At 40.0% G+C, this 23,417-nt stretch overlaps 1 protein-coding gene across 1 annotated transcript in view; it reads right to left on the bottom strand.

Moving 5' to 3' along the window:
• Positions 1 to 10,425: 10,425 nt before the first annotated feature.
• The window catches only part of LOC138979043 (uncharacterized), a 13,467-nt gene continuing 475 nt past the window's right edge, over positions 10,426 to 23,417 (bottom strand). The window contains exons 2-9 of the mRNA XM_070351854.1: positions 21,595 to 21,748; positions 20,673 to 20,842; positions 19,914 to 20,149; positions 19,059 to 19,293; positions 15,471 to 15,645; positions 15,113 to 15,276; positions 12,060 to 12,692; positions 10,426 to 11,954 (exon numbers count right to left, since the gene is read on the bottom strand). Of these exons, the coding sequence (XP_070207955.1) occupies positions 11,547 to 11,954; positions 12,060 to 12,692; positions 15,113 to 15,276; positions 15,471 to 15,645; positions 19,059 to 19,293; positions 19,914 to 20,149; positions 20,673 to 20,842; positions 21,595 to 21,652 (2,079 nt within the window). The 5' untranslated portion in view covers positions 21,653 to 21,748 and the 3' untranslated portion in view covers positions 10,426 to 11,546. The remainder of the gene's footprint in view (positions 11,955 to 12,059; positions 12,693 to 15,112; positions 15,277 to 15,470; positions 15,646 to 19,058; positions 19,294 to 19,913; positions 20,150 to 20,672; positions 20,843 to 21,594; positions 21,749 to 23,417) is intronic.

The raw sequence follows: 23,417 nt of genomic DNA, 5'->3' as shown, positions 1-23,417 counted from the left end.
CTCTCTCTCTCTCTCTCTCTCTCTCTCTCTCTCTCTCTCTCTCTCTCTCTCGCTCTCTCTCTCGTTCTCGTTCTCTCTCTCTCTCTCTCTCTCTCTCTCTCTCTCTCTCTCTCTCTCTCTCTCTCTCTCTCTCTCTCTCTCTCTCTCTCTACACTCATACACATTCAACCCCCACACCCTCACTCACACACATGAATATATACTTGCACAATTTCACATTTCCAGAGCTAAAAAATTAATCTTGTAAACCCATTTTCTCAAAAACTATTGGGTGGATTGAAATTAAAGTACATGTATGTGTGATGGTTTTTTTATTTTCAACTTTGCCGTACAATTTGAGGTACACCATCGCCTGGTTCCATGGCCTTGAATAAAAAACAGGAATGCTACAGGCTAAAAACGGTTTTACCTGAAAGAAGCGCGCAGTACCAGTAGCGAAGCCACAAGCCTGAGCCTGCGAAGCAGGCGAGTCAACTAGGGGGGTCCGGGGGCATGCTCCCCCGGAAATTTTTTCAAAAAACGGTTAAAATCTGTGCAATCTGGTGCATTCTGGGCATCATTTTAGGGGTTGTAATAGTGTTGTGATCTTGTTAAAAATCCCATTTTAGCCTCCCCCCACCACCATTCAACACACCTCCAAACTGGTGAAAACAACACTACTGTGCGCTGGCTTCATTGAGACTGACCGGCGCCCGGTCGCGTTGCGCGATATTCACACGGATCGTTTTTGCGGAAATTTTTCAACTTCACCGGAAAAAATTTGACTTTACCGGATTTTGAAAACGGCTTTATCGGATTTCCGGCAATTACCGGAAAAGTAGCATGCCTGACAAAATCCCCAACGAACATGACTTTGATCGTCTTTGACATGAGGATCAAGTGACCCAAACTGGCGCGTCTCCCCGCCATTGTTTCTGAATTTAACCCATTGTTGATATTAAAGTTTACAGGCGCTAAAATAAATCCAAGCTTAATGCAAAGAAGCGACAATTAGAATCTATGCCAAGCGTGTCCACGTTGCTGGGATGAAAAACACATTTCTAGTTTCGGTTTTGGCTAAACGCAGACTCGATCTCGAGCCAGTCGAGGTCACACTGAGCGAGTGACAGCCGGACGTGGCAATGTCGACAATGTCAATGATCTCACTCAAACTCAAAGATCTTGAACAAATTTCAAGATCTTTGCCTACATTCAGAACAGTCATAGAGCAACATAGATCAACATACCTTGGTATTTCGTCTTCAGAAAGACCGACCCGTAGCCTGACCTTTCCACCAAGGAAGGCATTCTCGCCGCCTGCTTTGGTCTGGCTTGAATCCACAAAATATAACAGAAGTTCGATGACAGTACCGCTGCACGCCATTTTTGATCTTCGAATTCGAATTTCACTCAAAACTTTTGCACGAAGCCCTTCCATTGGATGAAGTTTGGTAGACTTTTGCAATTTGCCTTCTGATTGGATCTCTTTTTGTCAGTGTGTAATTGGTTCTTTTAAAGGGAAGCAATCGCTCTCAAAATCATATTTCTGAATGTGTTGTTGCTTCCCTTTCAATCGGGGTTGGCTCCTTACCGAATAGACTAGAGGATCATAGAGTGTAATACAGCTGTGAAAAAATGTACGTTGAAAATAAAATGCTTTGCAATAATGCCCATCACGATCACGAAAACAAATGACGATCACGATCACGAGACTTGATTTTTTTGTCATCACGGATCACGGGCAAAGTCCCATCACGATCACAGAAATGGAAATTTCGGCAATCACGGTCACAGAAAGGTCAAAAAACGCCAATCACGATCACGGTTTTAAACCCTTTGGGGCCCTCATAGTTTTTTAAGACTAAGAGTGATCCCTGTACATGAAACTTTACTGTACATGCATATTTTAAAGGTCCTCGTCTACATTTTCTCACAGAAATTGACATGTTACAGCTAAAATGCTGAGTCTAGTCACTAACACTTAAAAAACAAAAAACAAACCTCCGATCAGAAAGGACGGGGCCAGGGTAGCCGTTTGAAAATTCATTGTAGTATTTTAGCATAGTAGGATATCCTTATTTGGAACATAATGTAAACCGGAAGTTTTCAAAGTGCTCAACCACCCAGAAATCCTAGCGGTGAGCAGCCGCTTCCTTGACGAAAGTTCTCTGGTAAGTTCTTTTTATCAATTATGCAATACATTCTTGTCGTATAAGACTTTTAAGTGGCTGCAAACAAGGCTTCATAATGCAACAAAACAGTTTCAAGCAATGTGTTTGCTCTGTTCAAGTACTGTGTTCGTCATTCGTAGATATTAAATCTTAGCCGAGTTGACGCATTTCGGTGCGTCCCGCTAGCGCTACGTGTCATTTGTGCTATGTATCGGCGTTTGCGCTATTTTCTGTAGTGCTATCGACACAAATTGCCAAAAACAGTAGTGCTATCGGCACGTAGTGCTATTGCCACAATTCACACATGCCATTATCACTACGTCTCAATAGAACTACGTGTCGATATCACTATTTTTGAAAAACCAATGTACTGTAGCGCTACGTGTCGATAACGCTACGTGTCGATAGCACTATACTACATGTTCAAACGGCAGACACTTACCTTTGTGTGTGTGTGTGAGTGTGTATATATATTGTCTGCATGGCTGTCTGTCGGATCTGTATGTCTGTCTGTCTCTGTCTCTCTCTGTCTCTGTCTCTCTCTCTCTGCACCTCAGTCTCAATCGCTCTTTCTCTGTACCTCTTTTAAATCGCTCTCTCCTTGTCTCTTCCGCTCCCCTCCCCCTCAATCTCTCTCCATCTGTCTTTCTGTCTTCTCTCGCTCTTTCTTTCTCGCTCGCTCTTCCCCCTCCCCCCTCTCTCCCTTGCATGATACTGTATATACATACACGGATGTTTTTCTGTGTGTGAGTTTGTGTGTACAATACCGTGTGTACGTATGCGTTTGTGCGTGTGGGTGTGTGTGTGTGTGTGTGTGTGTGTGTGTGTGTGTGTGTGTGTAATGAAGAGAGAGAGAGAGAGGCAGAGAGAGAGACAGAGTCAGTGAGCGAGCGAGTGAGCAAGAGAGAGAGAGAGAGAGAGAGAGAGAGAGAGAGAGAGAGAGACACACACACACACACACACACAGACACACACACACACACACACACACTGAAACAGACACACACACGCATACACAGACATACATATACACACACAAACCAGGAGTGAGAGCGAGAGAAAAAATGAGAAAGAGAGAGTCGTCAGTAAGTAGTGGTATTGACACGTAGCGATAATGACACGATAATGAACGAATGATAGCGACTCATAGACAAATTATTTGTAGCATTAATGAACGTAGCGATAGCGGCACGTAGCACAAATGACACGTAGGACAAATGACACGTAGCACACATGACACGTAGCGCTAGCGATACGCACCCACGCATTTCAGGGAACCTCTCAAAAGTCAGTTTTACGCTTACAGCATTGCACATTACGGTACTTTATGTTTTATGGCGGTTTACAAAGAGGCTCTGCTTAATGATTCGGTTCAGGAATTAAGGAGTCATCATAAAAATAAAGCAAAAGCATAGGTCTAACACTAACTGAATGTTTCGAGAGGCACAGTTCCGACACAGTGACACACGTACACTGACAATGAAATCTAAAACGCTTGCAATCGATCTAAATTTGTATTTCTGCACACACAAAACATTTCGACTACAAAATAAGGATCTGAATCAAAAACAATTGTATTTTCCAACAAGAGTCCTTGATTTGTGTGCTTTCATTTTTAATGAGTTTACGTAGACTACTACCCGCAACATCGATGTCAGAATCGCCATTGATTTTCCTGCAAGACTAACAACTACAGATCTAACTGAATCAGTTGAATCAGAGATCTAGATTCTCCGGTCGAATCTTAGAATGCAGCTGGTTTTTATTTTTGTATTTCTTAGGTCTATGTGCGTGGCGTATGTGTGTAAAATGTGCGTGTTTGTGTGTATGTGTACCGTCGCGATATAACCTTGAATGGTTGAAAACGACGTTAAACACCAAATAAAGAAAGAAAGAAAGTGTATGTGTAAAATGTGCGTGCGTATGTCTGTGGATGTGTGTGTGTGTGCGTGTGTGTGTGTGCATGTGTGTGTGTGTGCGTGTGTGTGTACGTACGTGCGTGCGCGCGCGCGTGTGTGTGTGTGTGTGTGTGTGTGTGTGTGTGTGTGTGTGTGTGTGTGTGTGTGTGTGTGTGTGTGTGTGTGACATTCACGTGGTAGTACGTGTTTGTTTTCTTATACCTGATCATGTTTTAGACGATTCATGCATGCATTTATAGTTCTTAAAAATGCCAAACGTGTAACTCATTATACATTTGCCCCTTATGGCATAAATAAACTAATACTGTACTGTATTGCATGGTAGGTATAAGCCACGTATTTTATTCACTTATGATTCATGTCCGTCAAGTATAACCGTTTGTCCATTTCTTAGACTGTGTCTTTTAACAGTTTTGTTTTGTTGTTTCTTTTTTTTCTGTAAAAGCTGTCCATTTCGATACTCAGGTCGAACAAAGTACGCTTATCTCATGTCTCAACTCTGAGCTAAACATCGTCTCCACCGGTCAGAAGAGGCAGGGCAGGGCCAGCAGGTGCGGCAGTGTTACATTGTTTGTCAGCGCAATCGGGGACGTTAAAGGAATCAAGGACACAGAGAGTCCGCATGCGGACAGCTACTCAAGAAGCTGCCGCCAAGAGTTATCGGGAAGAAAGATCCAGTCTCTTAGTCATACAGTGAGTTTGTGTAGTGTAGATTGTATTAGTTGTTTATTAGTTGTTGTGTTGGGTTGCGTCAATAAGACACTTCCTCTCCACAGCCATGCTTGTATCTGAAGGAAGCTATGATTAAAAGGCTCTCAACAAATCCAGTTATCTGCATGTTACCTTGCAAGAATGAGAACCCTACATGGTGTCAGAATTGACCAGAATCCATGAACTCTACATCGTGCAGCTCATTTTCAACCAAGTAGGTAGAATCTTTGCAAAGAACTGAAACAATCGAATCGACGCGCTGTTCGTTCAATTCGTTATTTCCGTCCCCGACACATACGCAAGCTGTGTGGGAGTGGACACGTCGTTGACAGAACATTTGAAGTCAAGTGTGTGGCGCAGTGGTTAAGATTTAGATCTGAATCCGAGTCATGGAATACTTACGAAAACCGGACCCACTATCATTTGACGGCAATGTTGCCGAAAATTGGAGACATTTTCAAACTGAATTTGACATCTATATCGAGGCAGCGCATGGCAATACAAACGATCGCACTAGATCATACATACTGTTGAATCTTGCAGGGAGAGAAGCTATTGAAAAAGCAAAGACCTTCACCTATGCGCCTGAGGTGAAGAATAACGATGGTGACGTCATTCAGGCTGCCGAGAATTCAGAGAGTGTGGCAGTGCTGAAAGCGAAGTGTCGCGAACTTTGTGATCCATTGACTAATGTCATAATTGAACGACACAGGCTCAACACCAGATTTCAAGGAGACTATGAGCCTGTACAGAGCTTCATCACATCACTGAAGATCATGGCTGACACCTGTGAATTCGCTTTGAAGGACTCTTTCATTCGTGATAGAATTGTCTGTGGATTGAGATCAGACTCTCTGAGAAAACAGCTGTTGAAAGAAAAAGACGTGACACTTTACAAGGCAGTCCAGATGTGCCACATCCACGACAGTGCAGAGAAACACAGCACGCAGATGTCACAGAGCCATGAAGTGAATGCTGTCACTCACAAATCTCAACCATCGCAGAACAACTCAAGGCCATGTTTGTACTGCGGCCGCAGCCATGCACGAAATAAAGAACTTTGCCCCGCACTTATTTAGACAATTTCTGTAAAGTTTTAACACATTCAACAAACGATTCCTTACTGCCATCCAAATAAAGAGTTGTATCGTCCGCAAATTGAGACAATAACACTTCCTCGTTATTCAATTTCAATCCTTTTATCACAGAATTATTACGTAACATTAATGATAGTATCTCGGAACATATTAAATACAAATATGGTGAGAGGCTATCGCCTTGTCGGACGCCTCTTCTTATATTAAACCAACCAGAATATTGGCCATTTACTGTAACACATGTCTGTATATCTTGATAAAAAAACTCGTATCCACTGTTTTACATCGTTTCCAAAATTGAAAAAAATCCAATGCCTTTCGTAAAAAGGGCCAGGACACACTGTCGAACGCCTTTTCAAAATCAATTGCAAGCAGCAAACCTGGTATATTTTCTCTTACAGTAAACATCAACACATCATACAGCAAACGTATATTATCCCCGATAAATCTTCCTTTCATAAAACCTGTTTGGTGTTCACTAATAATCTTAGGTAACATTATTTTCAATCTATTCGCAATACAGGATGAACAAATTTTATAGGATATGTTAAGCAGGGATATTGGCCGCCAGTTCTTAATAAATTGTTTTGGCTTGTCTTGTTTCGGAATGCATGTAATAATGCCTTGTTTCTGTGTAACGGACAATTCTCCACATTGAAATCCAGCATTTGCAGAACGTAGCAGAAATAATCCAATATCCTGGAAGAAATATTTATAAAATTCTGTTGTAAACCCGTCAGGTCCTGGGCTTGTTCCGTTTTTCATTTTCCGTAATGCTGAGCACATTTCAGTATAGGTAAGATTCCCCTCAATATTATCTCTGTCTTCATTTGTCAAAACGGGATGTGTTTTTTCCATAAATAGTTCCTGTAAATCAACGTCTTCTGTTGGTTGCAGATTATACAAATCTTCGTAAAACTGTTTCACGTTTTGCAAAATCTGTCTGTGTTCAAATATTAATTCACCAGTGTCGCCATTTTGCAAAAAACTCATGGCCTTATTCTGATAATGGCGGTTTTCCATATTACAAAAGTACTTACTCACCTTTTCTCCTTCTAACTGCCACCTAGCTTTTGATCTTATCAACATACCATCAATCTTTTTCTTCCTCAAATTTTCCAGCTGGGTATTTAACATTTCAATCTGTAATAAGGAATCATTGGTCACATTATTTTCTAATAACTGTAATTTCATCATTAATTCTTTTTCAATATTTACTTCTCTTTTTTTCTTTTCGGAGGCGTAGGCAATTGTCTTTCCCCTAATTTCCATTAACAAGGTTTCAAAAAATAACTGATCGCTTATTCTAAATTGTATTTCATCATTGGTTATTAAATGTATACCGTCCATATCATACACTGGCAGTGCGTAAAACTTCTTCACATCAATAATTAATTTCTTTAACTCTTTAACATATTCACTATCAAACATCAGCGAGTTATTAAATTTCCCAAAAAGTCTGTCTCTTTTTATATCTTCTGTCTTTAATGTAAGTGTTACTGGCGAGTGGTCCGATCTATAACCACACTCAATGTCACAACCATTTACCTCCATCAACAAATTACTTGACATCAAGAAATAATCCAATCTCCCTTGTTTAAGGGAATTAAATTTCCTCCATGTATAACGGCGTCTATCGGGGTAAAGATCCCTCCAGACGTCTATCAAATCATAAAGATCCATCATATCTCTTATCTTTTTATATTTAGTCAAGTTTTGACTAAATATTTTAACATCGAGGGGGAATCGAAACGAGGGTCGTGGTGTATGTGCGTGTGTGTGTGTCTGTCTGTGTGTCTGTCTGTGTGTGTAGAGCGATTCAGACTAAACTACTGGACCGATCTTTATGAAATTTGACATGAGAGTTCCTGGGTATGAAATCCCCGAACGTTTTTTTCATTTTTTGGATAAATGTCTTTGATGACGTCATATCCGGCTTTTCGTGAAAGTTGAGGCGGCACTGTCACGCTCTCATTTTTCAACCAAATTGGTTGAAATTTTAGTCAAGTAATCTGCGACGAAGCCCGGACTTCGGTATTGCATTTCAGCTTGGTGGCTTAAAAATTAATTAATGACTTTGGTCATTAAAAATCTGAAAATTGTAAAAAAAAATAAAAATTTATAAAACGATCCAAATTTACGTTCATCTTATTCTCCATCATTTGCTGATTCCAAAAACATATAAATATGTTATATTCGGATTAAAAACAAGCTCTGAAAATTAAATATATAAAAATTATCATCAAATTTTTTTTTTCGAAATAAATTTAAAAACACTTTCATCTTATTCCTTGTCGGTTCCTGATTCCAAAAATTTATAGATATGATATGTTTGGATTAAAAACACGCTCAGAAAGTTAAAACGAAGAGAGGTACAGAAAAGCGTGCTATCCTTCTCAGCGCAACGAATACCCCGCTCTTCTTGTCAATTCCACGGGCACTGCCTTTGCCACGGGCGGTGGAGTGACGATGCTACGAGTATACGGTCTTGCTGCGTTGCGTTGCGTTCAGTTTCATTCTGAGTTCGACAGCTACTTGACTAAATATTGTATTTTCGCCTTACGCGACTTGTTTTCTTGACTGAGGCCGATTTGCAATACATACATAATTCCTCATATCCACTTTCATATCTAACACAACATTCCAATCACCACCAATAATAACATACTCATTTCCAATCTGTCTAATCATTGCGCTTACATTTTCAAAAAAGGAGGCTTTATCTCCACTGCTAGGTCCATATATATTTACAATACGGTGTACATACCTCTTTTTCAAAAATTGAACATCCATAATAATGAAACAACCATCCTTGTCACGAACAACATTGTGCACTTTATGTTCAAAATTATTATTAAACATCACCGCAACACCGTTTTTATTAGAGGCGCATCCAGACAACCACAGTGAGTAGCCCCAGCATGCTCTTACATATTTTTCATCTTGATATTTCAAATGTGTTTCCTGTAAAAAATAAATATTACATTTTTTTCCCTCAAATAATTGAAAACATATTTCCTTTTCTTACTTTCATTTATCCCGTTACAATTAAACGTACAAATTCGAAAACCGTTCTGTTCCCACATTGTGAATAAAAAAAACCACGCCATATAGACTGGATAACATGCTGTGTGGCACAAAGCCTGTTTGGCATTCAGTCCATTGAACACAAAAGTAAACCACACATTCATAACAACGGCAGTGTGAGAGAACAAAGGAAATAACTGTTCGACACATAAATATGCACTCATTTGAACTAAGGTTGGGTTCGGAAAGTTCGTTGGGTAAACGTCATACTTCGAAAGAAGGCTAAGCTTGTTTGGTGCAGAGCAGACCACACGAGTACACAAAGCTTCGAAACAGACAACATGAAACACACAAGAAAGGGTAAACAAACATGAACACAAGTAACACGTTCTGATTGTTGTATATCGTGCAGAGAGCATTGTTGTCAACATAAACGAAAAGAAAAAGATCATATCTTAAGCAATAACGCCACAGTTGATCACCAAAGTGCATTGAAGTTTACGGACCGACCCAAAGCTAGTACAGAACACGATAGGGGTACTTTTCAAAACTAAGGTAGAAAACACAGCAGTCCGCAAAATATTTCTTGGTAACGTCAATTTTCTTGTTCTATACACCCTAAGGGTCCACAAAATCACTATGACATTTTTAACAGGGTGGGGGGAGGGGGCACTTCTGGACTCACCTCATGGACTACGACAGCTTTGACCCAGTTTGAACACTGGCTGAGATTTTTTTTTTTTAAATTAAAAAAAATCTGTACACCACTCCGGGCTGACACGTGTGGGGCGGGTCCACTGGGCATGCACAGCACATTATTCACCGACTTTCATCCTTCAATCAGTTAACGCTCGTTTTCATATGTGCTGACATTCTTGCACAAGGTATCTGTGTCAAATGGACTGGTGTGTGTGTGTGTGTGTGTGTGTGTGTGTTTGTGTGTGTGTGTTTGTGTGTGTGTTTGTGTGTGTGTGTTTGTGTGTGTGCAATCATGACATATCTGTTTATTTCTAGATTCAGAAAATGATAAGGGGTGCAATCTAACGACGTTTGAATCTATTACTAAAATTTAGTTTTTATAAATAAACTCATTAATTAATGTTTAGGCTTCCAAGCTGAAGTGCAATCCCTAGTCCGGACTGATTCAAAGACTGTTTGACTAAAATGTCAATCAATGTGCTTGAAACATGAGGTCGTCACAGTGCCGCCTCAACTTCAACAAAATGCCGGGTATGACGTCTTTAAAGATATTTGTGAGAAAAAAAGATAAACTGTTTGAGAATATCATCTGTATGTGTTTGTATGTACACTTTCGTGAATATCTGCCCATTAGTTTCTGGGAATCGCTCAAACACAGACACACAGAAATACACACACACATTCACACACACACACACACACACACACACACACACACACACACCACCACCACCACCACCACCATCACCCTCCTCTGGAATCCCATCTGAAAACAATAGGCAAAACTTGACAAAATGGAATATCAACAAAATACAGCAAATGTAAGTTTAAACAACTTTTAATTCAAGACCAAACAAGATATCAGCTAGATCTTCGACCTACAGGTCTTTAAAGTAATCGAAGAATATACACAACAAATTATAATGAAAGGCGATTACTTGATTAGCTATGGATGTTGCTTCTTCTTCTTACTTAATTACTGAAAGCTGCACCAACAAAACTCACGGCAACTGACATCCTTACCAACAACAACAAATGTAATTACCTCCAAGAGAAACGGAGACAGGTAAATGCAGACAAATAGACAAACAGAAGGCTGTGTCTGCTAAGAGCTGGCAGAAAAAAACCGGACAACAGCCAAAGAGGTCAATAATTATCTCTGTGGCAAATATACTTTTGTGGAAACAAATCAGAGGTTAGCCAGCAACGTCAGTATAAAGCATTAATGCACATGGATATGTGCAGAGTTTCATGTGATAAGCACTTGCATCGACATGATAAACATCGACATGGACTAACAACAATATCAACTCGCTGTACACAGGACAAACATTTCGGACAAGTCCATTCGGATCATGTTGGCTTTTCCTTTAGTCGGGAATTATTCAAACAATTTACTTTTTTCTTTTTTTCAGGAAAAAATGCTAAAATGAATGAGGCCTTGAGGCAAAAGCGCGTTTTACTAAACTAAGCTGCAGAATACGCGCATGAGTAGCATACAGTTTTCAGATTATTTCATCAACACACACACGAAAAACATGCGTCAGCATGCGCCCAACATTGCTTGAACACAGAAGCAGACTGCAAAAGTCAGTATAATTTGTAAAAATATTTGTATCTAATTGGCATTGAAGGCTCCAAGAAAATGTAGAGCATTTGATAGAGCAAAAATAAAAAAATTAGTTCATTGATACCCAAGGGGAACTATGCCTCTTCTGTATAATATCCGAAACAGATACAATGTTATTGTTCCAAAATCATGAATACAAAACACAAGAAAGATTGGGTGTTGCAATGTTTATCAGTAATCGTTCCAATAGATTACCTTTCTTTTTTTCGCTTTTTTGGTTTCATTCTTCTTCTGTGACAATTATCTGTCCTAATGTCATTTTTTTCAACCTTTCATGGCAAGTTTCGCTCCTGCTGTTTCGTGTTGCGCCTTTTCAAATCTTGAAAAACACCTTGAGGGCTACCCTGGCAATCCCAGCGATGGTACTGACGGCCTGCTCGATGAAGTTGGACTCCTCCTTGTTGACGATGTTCTCTTTCAGCTTCCCCATCTCCCTTTCGTGGTCCTCCTCTCGTTTCTTGGCCGCTGCCTTTTCTTCGTCTCTCTTCTCCTGCCACAGTCTTTCCCTCTCCTCTTCCCTCTTCTGCAGCTCCTCTCTGTCTTGGCGGCGTTGCTCCTCTATCTGCTGTGCAAACTCCTGCCTCTGTTTCTCCATCTCTCCTCTTCTCTCTTCGTCTTGCTCTCGTTGTTTCGCCAGACGTTCCTCCTGCTGCTTCATCGCGTCCTGCATCTCCTGCTCGCGCTGTCTCATCTTTTCCGCCACCTCTTCAGCTCTCTGTCTCTACATCTCCGTCATCCTTTGTTCTATTTTCTTCTTCAGACGCTGCAGTTCTTCTTGGTGGAATTTCTCCTCTTGCTCCCGATCCCTTTTGTAGTCCTGCAGCTAATCTTCCAGTTGCTGTCGCTTCTGTTTCTCCGCTTCCATACGGCGCTGTCTCCCTGGTTCGTTCTTTCGTAACTGCTCATTGACTTTGTGAATATGCTTCTCCAGCTGCTGGAGGAACATTTGTAGGTCGAGATCTTTCTTATCCACCTCCTGCAGTCTCCTGGCCACCTCCTCCTCTATGCCCTTACCGATCTGACCGTACTTGGGACACGAGTAGGCCTGACCGCCGTTCTGAGCCACCATGTGTCTCACCATGGACAGGAGTTGCTCCACCTGGGCGTGCGTGTCGCGCTCCTTGTTGTTGAAGACGATGTAGCGGTTACTGCACTCTTTCAACACCTCCTGCAGCTCTTTGGGCGCGCCTTTACCAAGCAGGTCTTCGATGGACTTCCGGTTGTGTTCCAGCATGTCTCCGTGAGTGAACAGGACAATTGTGTACTTGGTGATGTTTTCGTCGAACAGAGCTTTTATGCGCTTGTAGGCGTCATACTCTTCAGCCGTGTAGCGGCCCACTCTGACGACATACAAGATGGCGTGAGGACCCGGATGCATGCCGGCGACAGCCTGCACGATGGTGACACAGATCTTCTCATGAGCCGCGTGTGTGCTGCACACGCCTGGGGTGTCCTGTATCTGTAAAGTACACGGGAAATACACTCATTGATTTACAATTTAAAAACAATAACTCATCTCACTACTAATCATAGCAATATTTGTGGCTGTAGTACCGGAAGGGCCCCTAATATGGACCACCCTTCGATCTGACAAATGAACGGTACTATATTATATATACAATATTATTTGCAACATTGACTCTCTCTGGGTAATTTGAACATGTCAAAATAAGTTGCGGACGCAAAAAACACAAAACCTTTTAACTTGTTTACACTACGGGCAGTGTTCACTCTAAAATTTGACCCTAAAAACGGACTATTTCCTGTCCAAAGACACAGTGCATGGAAACACACAAAGTTGTCTATGTATGACAGATAAGACTGTAACTGTTACATTTTAGTAGTCTTGGTCCCGTCTTTCTAGCGCAAACAAAAATAATGTCAAAATCTTAAAGTGTGTGTGTGTCCCCTAATACAAAACCGACTTCAACAAATAGAAGAAAAAAAGATATAGACTGGTTTCTATCATGCATTAAGAAGCTTGCTGAAAATAACCTATGACTAGCTCTCAAGCTTTGAAAACAAATATGCCAAACAGTATTCTTTTGGTAAAATATGATAATTTCATTTATTTTCTCTCTGATTTGTATAAGTTTCTATAGTATCTTATTGCGCTTTAAATAATGTTCTCATCGACCCTAAACAAATAAATCTGACGCATATTTGAATTAGTCTGACTCGCACATTGAGCTGTATCATATTATTTTGAAGCATGCTCACAATGATTTGTGATGACCTCTTCATGAACCAGTTGTTACTTTTTCTGTATTTAATTTTTGCTGAATGTCTATCAAATTCAAGTCGCTTTAAATAGAGCATATCGGTTTACTAATGAGAGAAAGAAAACCTACCCAGCACAAAACGATGCACAACATGATACTTCTTCGTAAGAAAACAAGCTAGTTATCAGCATAGAACAAAATGTGGTCCATATTAGGGGCCCTCCCCCTACCATTAATGTGTAAATTCTTGCCTATCAAGATGAAATTACATAATTAAATCACCGCTGAAACGACTGAGATTAAAGACATTTGAAAACGTCCCTCATATTCATATGTGTCAGTCATGTGTCATGTATGTGCAGACTGGATAGTGCCTTATCCCCTTTCGTGTGTACATACCAGCACAAGACCAATTGCGCACGAAAAAGATCCTGTAATCCACGTCGGAGTTCGGTGGGTTATAGAAACACGGAAATACCAAGCACGCATCCCCCGGAATCGGCGTATGGCAAAACCCCCCACGAGTTTTCGAAGGGAGTCTCAGCCCAAGAACGCAAAATAGGAAGTGTCAGTGACGTAAGTTCCAAGTACTTTCTTTACGTTTTCTCTATAACTTACATGTTTTATTCGTTTATACTTTGTACGTTCTTCCAAACAACACCACAATGCCATGGTTTTTGCTCTTTATGTTTCGCGAATGAGAAAATCGGCACATATCTGTGTTTTTATATTTAGTCAAGTTTTGACTAAATATTTTAACATCGAGGGGGAATCGAAACGAGGGTCGTGGTGTATGTGCGTGTGTGTGTGTGTGTGTGTGTGTGTCTGTCTGTGTGTGTGTGTGTGTAGAGCGATTCAGACTAAACTACTGGACCGATCTTTATGAAATTTGACATGAGAGTTCCTGGGTATGAAATCCCCGAACGTTTTTTTCATTTTTTGGATAAATGTCTTTGATGACGTCATATCCGGCTTTTCGTGAAAGTTGAGGCGGCACTGTCACGCCCTCATTTTTCAACCAAATTGGTTGAAATTTTGGTCAAGTAATCTTCGACGAAGCCCGGACTTCGGTATTGCATTTCAGCGTGGTGGCTTAAAAATTAATTAATGACTTTGTTCATTAAAAATCTGAAAATTGTAAAAAAAAATAAAAATGTATAAAACGATCCAAATTTACGTTTATCTTATTTTCCGTCATTTGCTGATTCCAAAAACATATAAATATGTTATATTCGGATTAAAAACAAGCTCTGAAAATTAAATATATAAAAATTATTATCAAAATATTTGTTTCCAAATCAATTTAAAAACACTTTCATCTTATTCCTTGTCGGTTCCTGATTCCAAAAATATATAGATATGATATGTTTGGATTAAAAACACGCTTAGAAAGTTAAAACGAAGAGAGGTACAGAAAAGCGTGCTATCCTTCTCAGCGCAACGAATACCCCGCTCTTCTTGTCAATTCCACGGGCACTGCCTTTGCCACGGGCGGTGGAGTGACGATGCTACGAGTATACGGTCTTGCTGCGTTGCGTTGCGTTCAGTTTCATTCTGTGAGTTCGACAGCTACTTGACTAAATATTGTATTTTCGCCTTACGCGACTTGTTAATTCTGTGTAAAGCACAAACGTTAGAAAAGATGACAGGCACGTACCTCTATCTTCGTGCCATTCCGTTTCGTGGTCATTTTCTTACAGTTACGGCTCGAAGGGAAGACGGCTTGGTCAGTGTCGAAGACATTCTCTCCAAGAATAGTGTTTCCAGTTGTGCTCTTTCCCGCTGCGGTTTTACCAATAAGGACTATCCTAAAAAAATCCTCTGAAACAGAAAAAAATGTCAGTTCACTGATACATTTCATTTAGTTATTTCTTTAGTTTTTTGCCCTTTTCATTGGCTAGTGTAGGATTCTCACTGAAGAGTGTTTTCATTGAAATCAGAGTTTTTGAGTTTTTATATAACCTTGCCAAACAGTCTGTAGTTTTCTCCGCACAGGAAATCCATCAAACATTTACCAGAAAATGGTGGCTTTGCTCTTGTTGGATTTTGACCGAAGAAGCTGCCTTCCCCGCTTCCAAAGAGAGAGTCCGTGTCGCGTTCAGCAATACTGAGGCCATCAACCGTGGTGCACAAATCGCCATGTACTGTTGATCCTCCCTTGCTGTGAGACATCATGAACCATTTTGTGATCTGTTGGAATAAAAGAATGACATGAGCGTAAAAAATATACTAACATTAAATCCGTCATTGCTGTTGCAGCCTGTCTATCTATCTGTAGTTCTCCCTTTTAGGCCATCGCCAATAAAATGAAACCTGCATCAGTATGTCTGTCTGTCTGTCTGTGTCTGTCTGCCTGTCAGTCTGTCTCTGTCTTTCTCTGTCTGTCTGTCTGTCTGTCTCTCTCTCCATTACCTTTACAAAACAGAACAAAACATTTTGAGGTCAATATATATTCTTTATATCTTGAATTGTTATTTGCATATTATAATTCATCTCGTTTTGATGTTGATAATCATGGATGATACTGATATCAGTACGCTGTGTTGTATTTAGTATGAGTTATTTCTATAGTAATATGCTGACTGTTAGCAAAATAACAGACATGTCGAAAAAAAAGATATCAAGCATGAGCCTTTTAGGCGAATGCTGATATCGCTTGTGAGACATGTCTGTTGTCATTTGCTAACAGTCAGCATATTAGAAATACCGGTTTTATTACTGTTTAATTCGACCAAAAGAAATGTCGAAGCGTCCCCACGAATTAGACAGAACAGCCGCAATGGGAACTTGAGCGTTCCTACCTGATTATGCCTGTCAGTCAAAGAATTATCGTGACCTGGGTCAGCCAATCAGAGTAACACACCTGACGTGATGAATATCCACAGGTCAAATGCGTTTGACACACAACAATCTCACAAGATAAACGATGTTGAACATGCGTTTCGGTTGCTTCGCTTTTCTTGTTGAACAGAGAGCGACAGATTTAGAACCGACTCCAGACGGATGGTAAATGACGTAAAGATACATTTGACGTAAAGCGAGTTTCACTTGATTTTTCCGAACTTAGATAATTTAGATTTCAAGTGAGCGGGTCGGTATTGCACACTCAGAGGATGGACGGTACCTTGCTGTTCCGTAAAACACCCACCGACAAAACTCGTTTTTCGATATATTTTAGATAAAGAGAGTGTTATATGACAGCATTTGAAGTGTCATTCTTTAGAATAAATCACGCTGATAACGTTGATTTAATTTTTTACTTTGTCTTGTTAATATTTAGCTTGATAACCAAAAAGGGTCCCTGTCTGAACGTTATAACATTTAGAGGGTCACCTAGAATCCGTCCTGATAGGTCAAAAAGCCATATGGGGCACTGAATTGGTAATAAAACGTGTTGGAAAAAAAAACTGTCTTAGATTTTGAGAAAAAAAACAATTACGAAAAACAGGTCTTCCAACATCAAAACCAAGTCCAGCGCAGCAGACTGAACTTGCACGTCACTCATAGCAATAAAAAGCGTGCCAGTTCAGTCTGCTGCGCTGGACTGGGTTTTGATGTTGGAAGACCTGTTTTTCGTATTTGTTGTTTTGCGTTCACATTTCCATACCACCCAAGCGCGTTGCTGCTTTTGTACCAAAATTGATCCCTAATTGTAATATTCATTTGTGTTAAAGTGTGCAAAATGCTGCATTTTTGCAACTACACTAAAAAGAGTTATCACAATTTAATCAAACTTTTCTGAAAAGTTCCATTTCGTCAAAAAAACTCATCAAAACGCCATGATATTTTACACACTTTTTGCAATTGTATTAACAATATTCATGTCAAATTTAAAAGCAATACAACTAGCCATTACCAAACTACGGGTTTTTTTACCCACATAGCCCACACAAAATGACGTGAAATCAAGCCTTTCACAGCTTCTGACGAGGCTGACACCAGTCTTCTTCAAAATGGCAAAACAACACTGCTAGGCACAACAGCTGAACCAAATCAATTTGTATGGGTAGAAAATTAGTTCTTCTTCAATTTGAGATAAACAAATAAAAAAATGTAAAAAACCAGGGTCCCTCTTGCTTATTTTGATTTTTTGTGTATTTTAGTGTCTGCAAATTTACTTTTGCGAATTTGCTCTTGGGGGGTGTCCTAGGTCTTTGGTACACTGGATACAAACTAATTGATGAAAAATGAAACTCTTTGTTGCAAACGGTAGGGAAATGAATTACCCTTCTGGCAATGTACTTGGTTTCACTATAACTAGGCGCATCACAAAGTTCTACAGCTAAATGTATGTGTTTAGTTTTTTTTATGATGATTAGTGTAGAACCACACACACTGTATTAGCTGTGCCCTTGAAGGTATTTTCTTATTATTTAATTTTCATACATCAATAAACTAATTCTTGCAATATATATTTATTGTCTCTTAATATTGAATGTATGATTTGACTTGTGACCAAATTTTATGGAAATTGAAAAATATTCAGGCAACATGCCACCAACATAAAAGAAAATGCACCACTCACTAGGTAGTACTGCCTTCTTAACTGTCTGAGCAAGTCAGGTGCGTGTTTTTCTCTCAGTTCTTTCTTAATTCCCAGTTTGACACAAACATTAATCCTTTACAAGAGGTATTTTTGCTCAAGTTTGTTTTCGCTCGGCGTATCGCCGAACTTATTCAAAACAGATATTTTTTACGCATTGATCTTATAATTATCTAATGTTTTGCATAACGTCATTTGTTGTGAAAGCTATGTTGCTGTGTGCACAGGCAAAACATGTGAACAACAACTTGTGAGGAATATGGATAAGAACAACAAAGTAATGGTGATGGTTAACACGTCAGACAAGAAAGGGCGTGAAACGATATTTGTTACGTCTTACCGACGTCATCAAGCCTTGAGGCCTTTCTTGAGCACTACTTTTCTATAGACTATTTCACAGATAAATATCCACAGATACTGTTTTTAAAAGTCAACAGAAAACAAGCGTTATCATGTTCCAAAAGAAAGACACAGAAACAATTAAATAAAACGAAAACACACCAGTAACCAGGTTAGGTTCAGAAACAATTGTAGATTTAGCAAAGCGGTTTTGTTTTGCATTTCAGTAAAGACTGTCAATGTTAAGCAATAATGATATTTACTTGTCTCTGTAGATCTTCTTCTATTGTTCGGTTGTATATATTACACACCATTAGTTTGCATGATTCTTGATGGAGGTATGCTTCTAACAAACCATGGTGTATTTTGCATACGTTTGTATTTTATATGTCTTCTATTTTTCTTGTGATTCTAGTGTACCCCCCCCCCCCCCACCCCATTGAAAGAGGTGTAGGCCAATATATTGTGTCAGTGTCGGTGTAGAATGTTAAAAGAAAATCTTTGGAATTATATTCAGTTTTGCTGAGTTATCTAACGATGCAAAGATGGTGTCAGTTGATTTAGAGAAGTTAAAACCGTGAAAACAATTTTCGAAGTACATGATTGTATTTTAAACAACTTGTTCGGAGGACTGCCAGCCTAAAACTTGTTAACAAACAAACAATAATGATAATTCTTTATTCTGATTTGCCTTGTTACATAACATTGTTTTATTCTTTACCTTTTCTTCTGAAGTAGCTGTTGTTATGGATGTCAACAGTCGCTGTTCAGAACGGTGACATGTACATGGAATACCGCTTGACAAGAGGTCCATCAAGTTGTTGGGCACATCCACTTTGCGTTTGGTCAAAAGTCCACGCAGTGCCTGTTCTGTGTCTCCCGTGGTTTTGCGTCGTACTGCTTCGAACAGCGCTTCCCATATCATCTCCTGATTGACGTTGATCTCAGAGAGGTCCCTTCAGAAGAATCAGAGAAGCAAAATGATGTCTCTATAGCTAAGGCATCACAAGAAAAACTCTGTCCCTCCCTCCCTCCCTCTCTCTCTCTCTCTCTCTCTCTCTCTCTCTCTCTCTCTCTCTCTCTCTCTCTCTCTCTCTCCCTCTCTCTCTCTCTCTCTCTCTCTCTGTGTACCAAAACACTAAAATTATCAGTGGACCTCGATAAAAGGGTAGCAAAGCCCGAATGTTAAAAGGAAATGTCTCCGAGATGAAAGGATAACATTTGTCAAGTAGAAATCGGAAAGGGATAGACGGCAAACATTTCAAAATCATTAATACAAAATAAAAATTAAAAGAAGAAAGATGAGTCAATGACTACTCAACATCCGCGTGGCGAGACGACACACACAACACTCGAAATTATGTGTGTGACGACAGTATTTGCTAACCAATCCGCGCAAAAGTGATAGCAATGATTTTATTCACAATAATGTATTCATTCCTTACAGCTTACATTTCAGGAGCTTAAAATTTTAACTGCACGACATGATTCCTGCAACGACACAAGTTGATTAGCTGTTTAAACTGTATTAAAAAATGACAACTTTGCATTCTATCCAAGATGATTATATACCTACTTGTAGTCCTCGAGACTGAGACAATGACAGTCGAACAGCAAATCTGCCATTGTGGCTGGTCGAATTTTGTCCGTGATGTCGTGACGAAAACAGTATTCCTCGTCTGGTCCGTCTTCATTGATGTCCGTCCACTCTTCCGGCAAGATGTGGGGAAAGTTGGAGCAGAGTTCGGGAAGAACAGTACATGTGAAATCCCGTACACGCATTTTGTGGAAAGAAAACCATAACTTTCGCGCCTGAAACAAAGTGAAAAATACATTATTAGTTCAAAATCAAAAATTATTCTAAAACTTTAATTCAAAATCTGAATAAGAATCAACGTTTACAAAAGTAAGTTTCCTGGAAATCCGATGATGCTTCATTATATATGACTGTTTTGACAGTTTGCAAATAAACTTTAGTTCAGGATAGATCCCCAAAATACACGACGTGCACAAACAACAATACCATTTATATCTGAAGAGCTTGATTTGATTCAAGACTTTCTTGATCCTGAGCCACTTCACAAAGTATATATGTGGCAAGGGTAGTAACAAAACAGGCTGGGGCAATTAACCGACCAACCAAACAAACAAGTCAGCAAACAAATACATATAAATGCAAGTACATGTAGACAAGGAAATGATGAGACATTGTATGAAACAATAATATCATCAATCGTTTTATTAATCAGTCACTCAACCAATCACTGAAACAGTTGATCACATGAAAACAAAATTGCAAAATTACTACTACTACTGAAGTAAAATGTTTGTCTACCTGGTCTCTGCGGACATAAACACCTTTTCCAGACAGAGATTCTTGGTCACTATCAGTCAGCAGTTCATTTTGTATCATAATGTCCAGAAGCCTGCTGTGACGAGGGTCGACATAAGCAAGAAAGCCTGGGTGAATTGCTCTCAAGAATTGTGTCAGACCCTTTTTTGTGCCTGCACACAGACACCACAGGGAGGGTCGTCATTTTCCTCAAAAACACGAACGTGCATGTGTTTGTTTGCTGACATTTCTATCAAGAAGAAAACATCTCACCTGTCTTCCGTCAATATTGTAACCGCGACGAAGTTCACAATCCTGGTATCCCAGGCCTTAATAGTGAAGACCTGTCATATCTGCTACACGAATTACAATTATCTCCCTTCGACTGTACTGTTCTGTCTTAGGATACTCGTCTCAGGGAGTGTTCATTTCTCGTTTGCGTTTTTGCGGTTTCGCGTCACCGTATGTTTGCTTGCATTAGAAAGACGTAAGAATTTCCAAAGAACATCCTAGGTTGGGTTTGAAATCGTAAACAAAAGAGATGCTATATGGCACACAAGAAAATGAAAACAAAATGCAGAACACTGTTGTATACAGGGTTGTGATGTCAACATTGCCCTACAATTAATTGTTTACCACTTCCAGCATAATAAAGAGAGAGTGGACTCGCATAGTATGCAAAAGGCTTCTCATAACCACAAGCACATTAGAATTAATGATATTTGTTTACTTCAATAGAACACAAAATCCGCGCAGAATAGAAAACAAAACACAATCAGCGCAGATTAAAAAAAGTCATTTTAGAACAAAATGTATCCTTTGGCAAAGAAAAGTAGTTTAAGCTTGAGAAACTTAAGTTTAGCTTTTTTTGTATTGGGCAAGACAACAACATAATCGTTATAAAAATACCAGAACATCAACTCACTTATCTTAAATCCGTTGACGTCCGTGGCTGAACCGACTTTTGGGGTTGTGGTCGCCATGATGACGTATTGTTGCCTTTGTCGGACGTAGGTATTCCACGTTTTGTCGAGTTGTCCAGACTACGGCTATCAACCTCACAGCGAATACTGCTTCGCCTGAATCAAAAGGGTTGGGTAGCAACGTATGAGCAATTCTTAAATGTAATGGGCACAAAGTTTGTTTGTTTGTTTGCTTAATGCCCAGCCGACCACGAGGGGCCATATCAGGGCGGTGCTGCTTTATAATAATAACGGGCATATCAGAAGTTCAAAGCGCATGACAACAATACATGTATACAAAATTCATACAATCACTGTCAGATTTAAACTGCACATCTCACATCCCCAGACTCTATGCTAAGGAACTATCTGTAATGTTGTTGGAACAAGTGAGTTTTCAAATTGGACTTAAAAGATGAAATGGATGGAGAGTGACGTAGTTGAAAGGGGATTGAATTCCATAACTGAGGGCCATAATACGAAAACGTGCGGAAGCCATGAGCCTTGCGTTTAAAGCGACCTTGACGGAGAAGTCGGGCATTATCAGAAGAACGAAGGGTGCGAGAGGGAGTGTAGATCGAGGGAGACCAGTTCCGAAAGATAGGCAGGTGCCAATTCAGAGATGATCGATCTTGTAGCAGAAGCAGGCAGCTTTATACCTTATAGTAATACGTTCAGACACAGGAAGCCAGTGAAGTTCTCTCATGAGAGGAGTGCAGGGTTGCCGATGCTGTGCTCTGAAAATGAGACGTGCAGCAGAGTGTTGTACTTTTTGCAAGGGTTGGAGAGTGGAGTCAAGGCAGCCAATGAGAAGGGAGTTGCAGTAATCTAATCTAGACAGAATGCAGGATGTAACGAGAGTTTTAGTGGCATCAACAGTGAGAAATTTTCTTATGGAACCTATTCTTCTGATCTCAAAGTAACATGTCTGACAGACTTTTTGTATGTGTTGTTTCATTAAGAGGTGGGAGTCCATGATGAACCCGAGATTCCTAGCACTATCAGAGAAAGAAATGTCACCAGAACCTACTGTGATGGAGGCTGGAAAGGAAGTGGTCGAAGAGGAAGATCCAGAGAAAAGAAGGACTTCAGTCTTGTCATCATTTAACTTGAGCATCCATTCTTTCTTTCTTTCTTTATTTGGTGTTTAACGTCGTTTTCAACCGTTCAAGGTTATATCGCGACGGTTTGTCATCCATGATTTAATATCTGAAGTGCAGTTTTGGAGAGTTTGCGTCAGCGCTTGGATTTCTGTAGGCTTGCATGCTTGTTGGAGTTGTGTGTCGTCTGCAAAGAGGTAGTGATTGACTGCGTGTTGCTTGATGACGGCAGAGAGAGGAGTGGTGTATAGTACAAATAAAACTGGGCCTAGAACTGATCCCTGTGGAACGCCCAAACAGAGAGGAGATGAGAGATAACGTACGCCATATAACGTGACATATAACGTGCGCCACACACAGGACAGAAGTGTACACTACATTGGGGTGTGCACGTTACAGATCCCACGATTGACAAAAGGGTCTTTCCTGGCAAAATTGTATAGGCATAGATAAAAATGTCCACCAAAATACCCGTGTGACTTGGAATAATAGGCCGTGAAAAGTAGGATATGCGCCGAAATGGCTGCGATCTGCTGGCCGATGTGAATGCGTGATGTATTGTGTAAACAAATTCCATCTCACACGGCATAAATAAATCCCTGCGCCTTGAATATGTGCGCGATATAAATTGCATAAAAATTTTTAAAAAAAATAAATATCCCTGCGCTTAGAACTGTACCCACGGA

The sequence above is a fragment of the Littorina saxatilis genome, linkage group LG10 (assembly GCF_037325665.1).
Source record: "Littorina saxatilis isolate snail1 linkage group LG10, US_GU_Lsax_2.0, whole genome shotgun sequence".
Taxonomy (NCBI): Eukaryota; Metazoa; Mollusca; class Gastropoda; order Littorinimorpha; family Littorinidae; genus Littorina; species Littorina saxatilis.
Note: the sequence above shows the minus strand (reverse complement) of the source record. Positions and strands in the feature narration are given on the sequence as shown.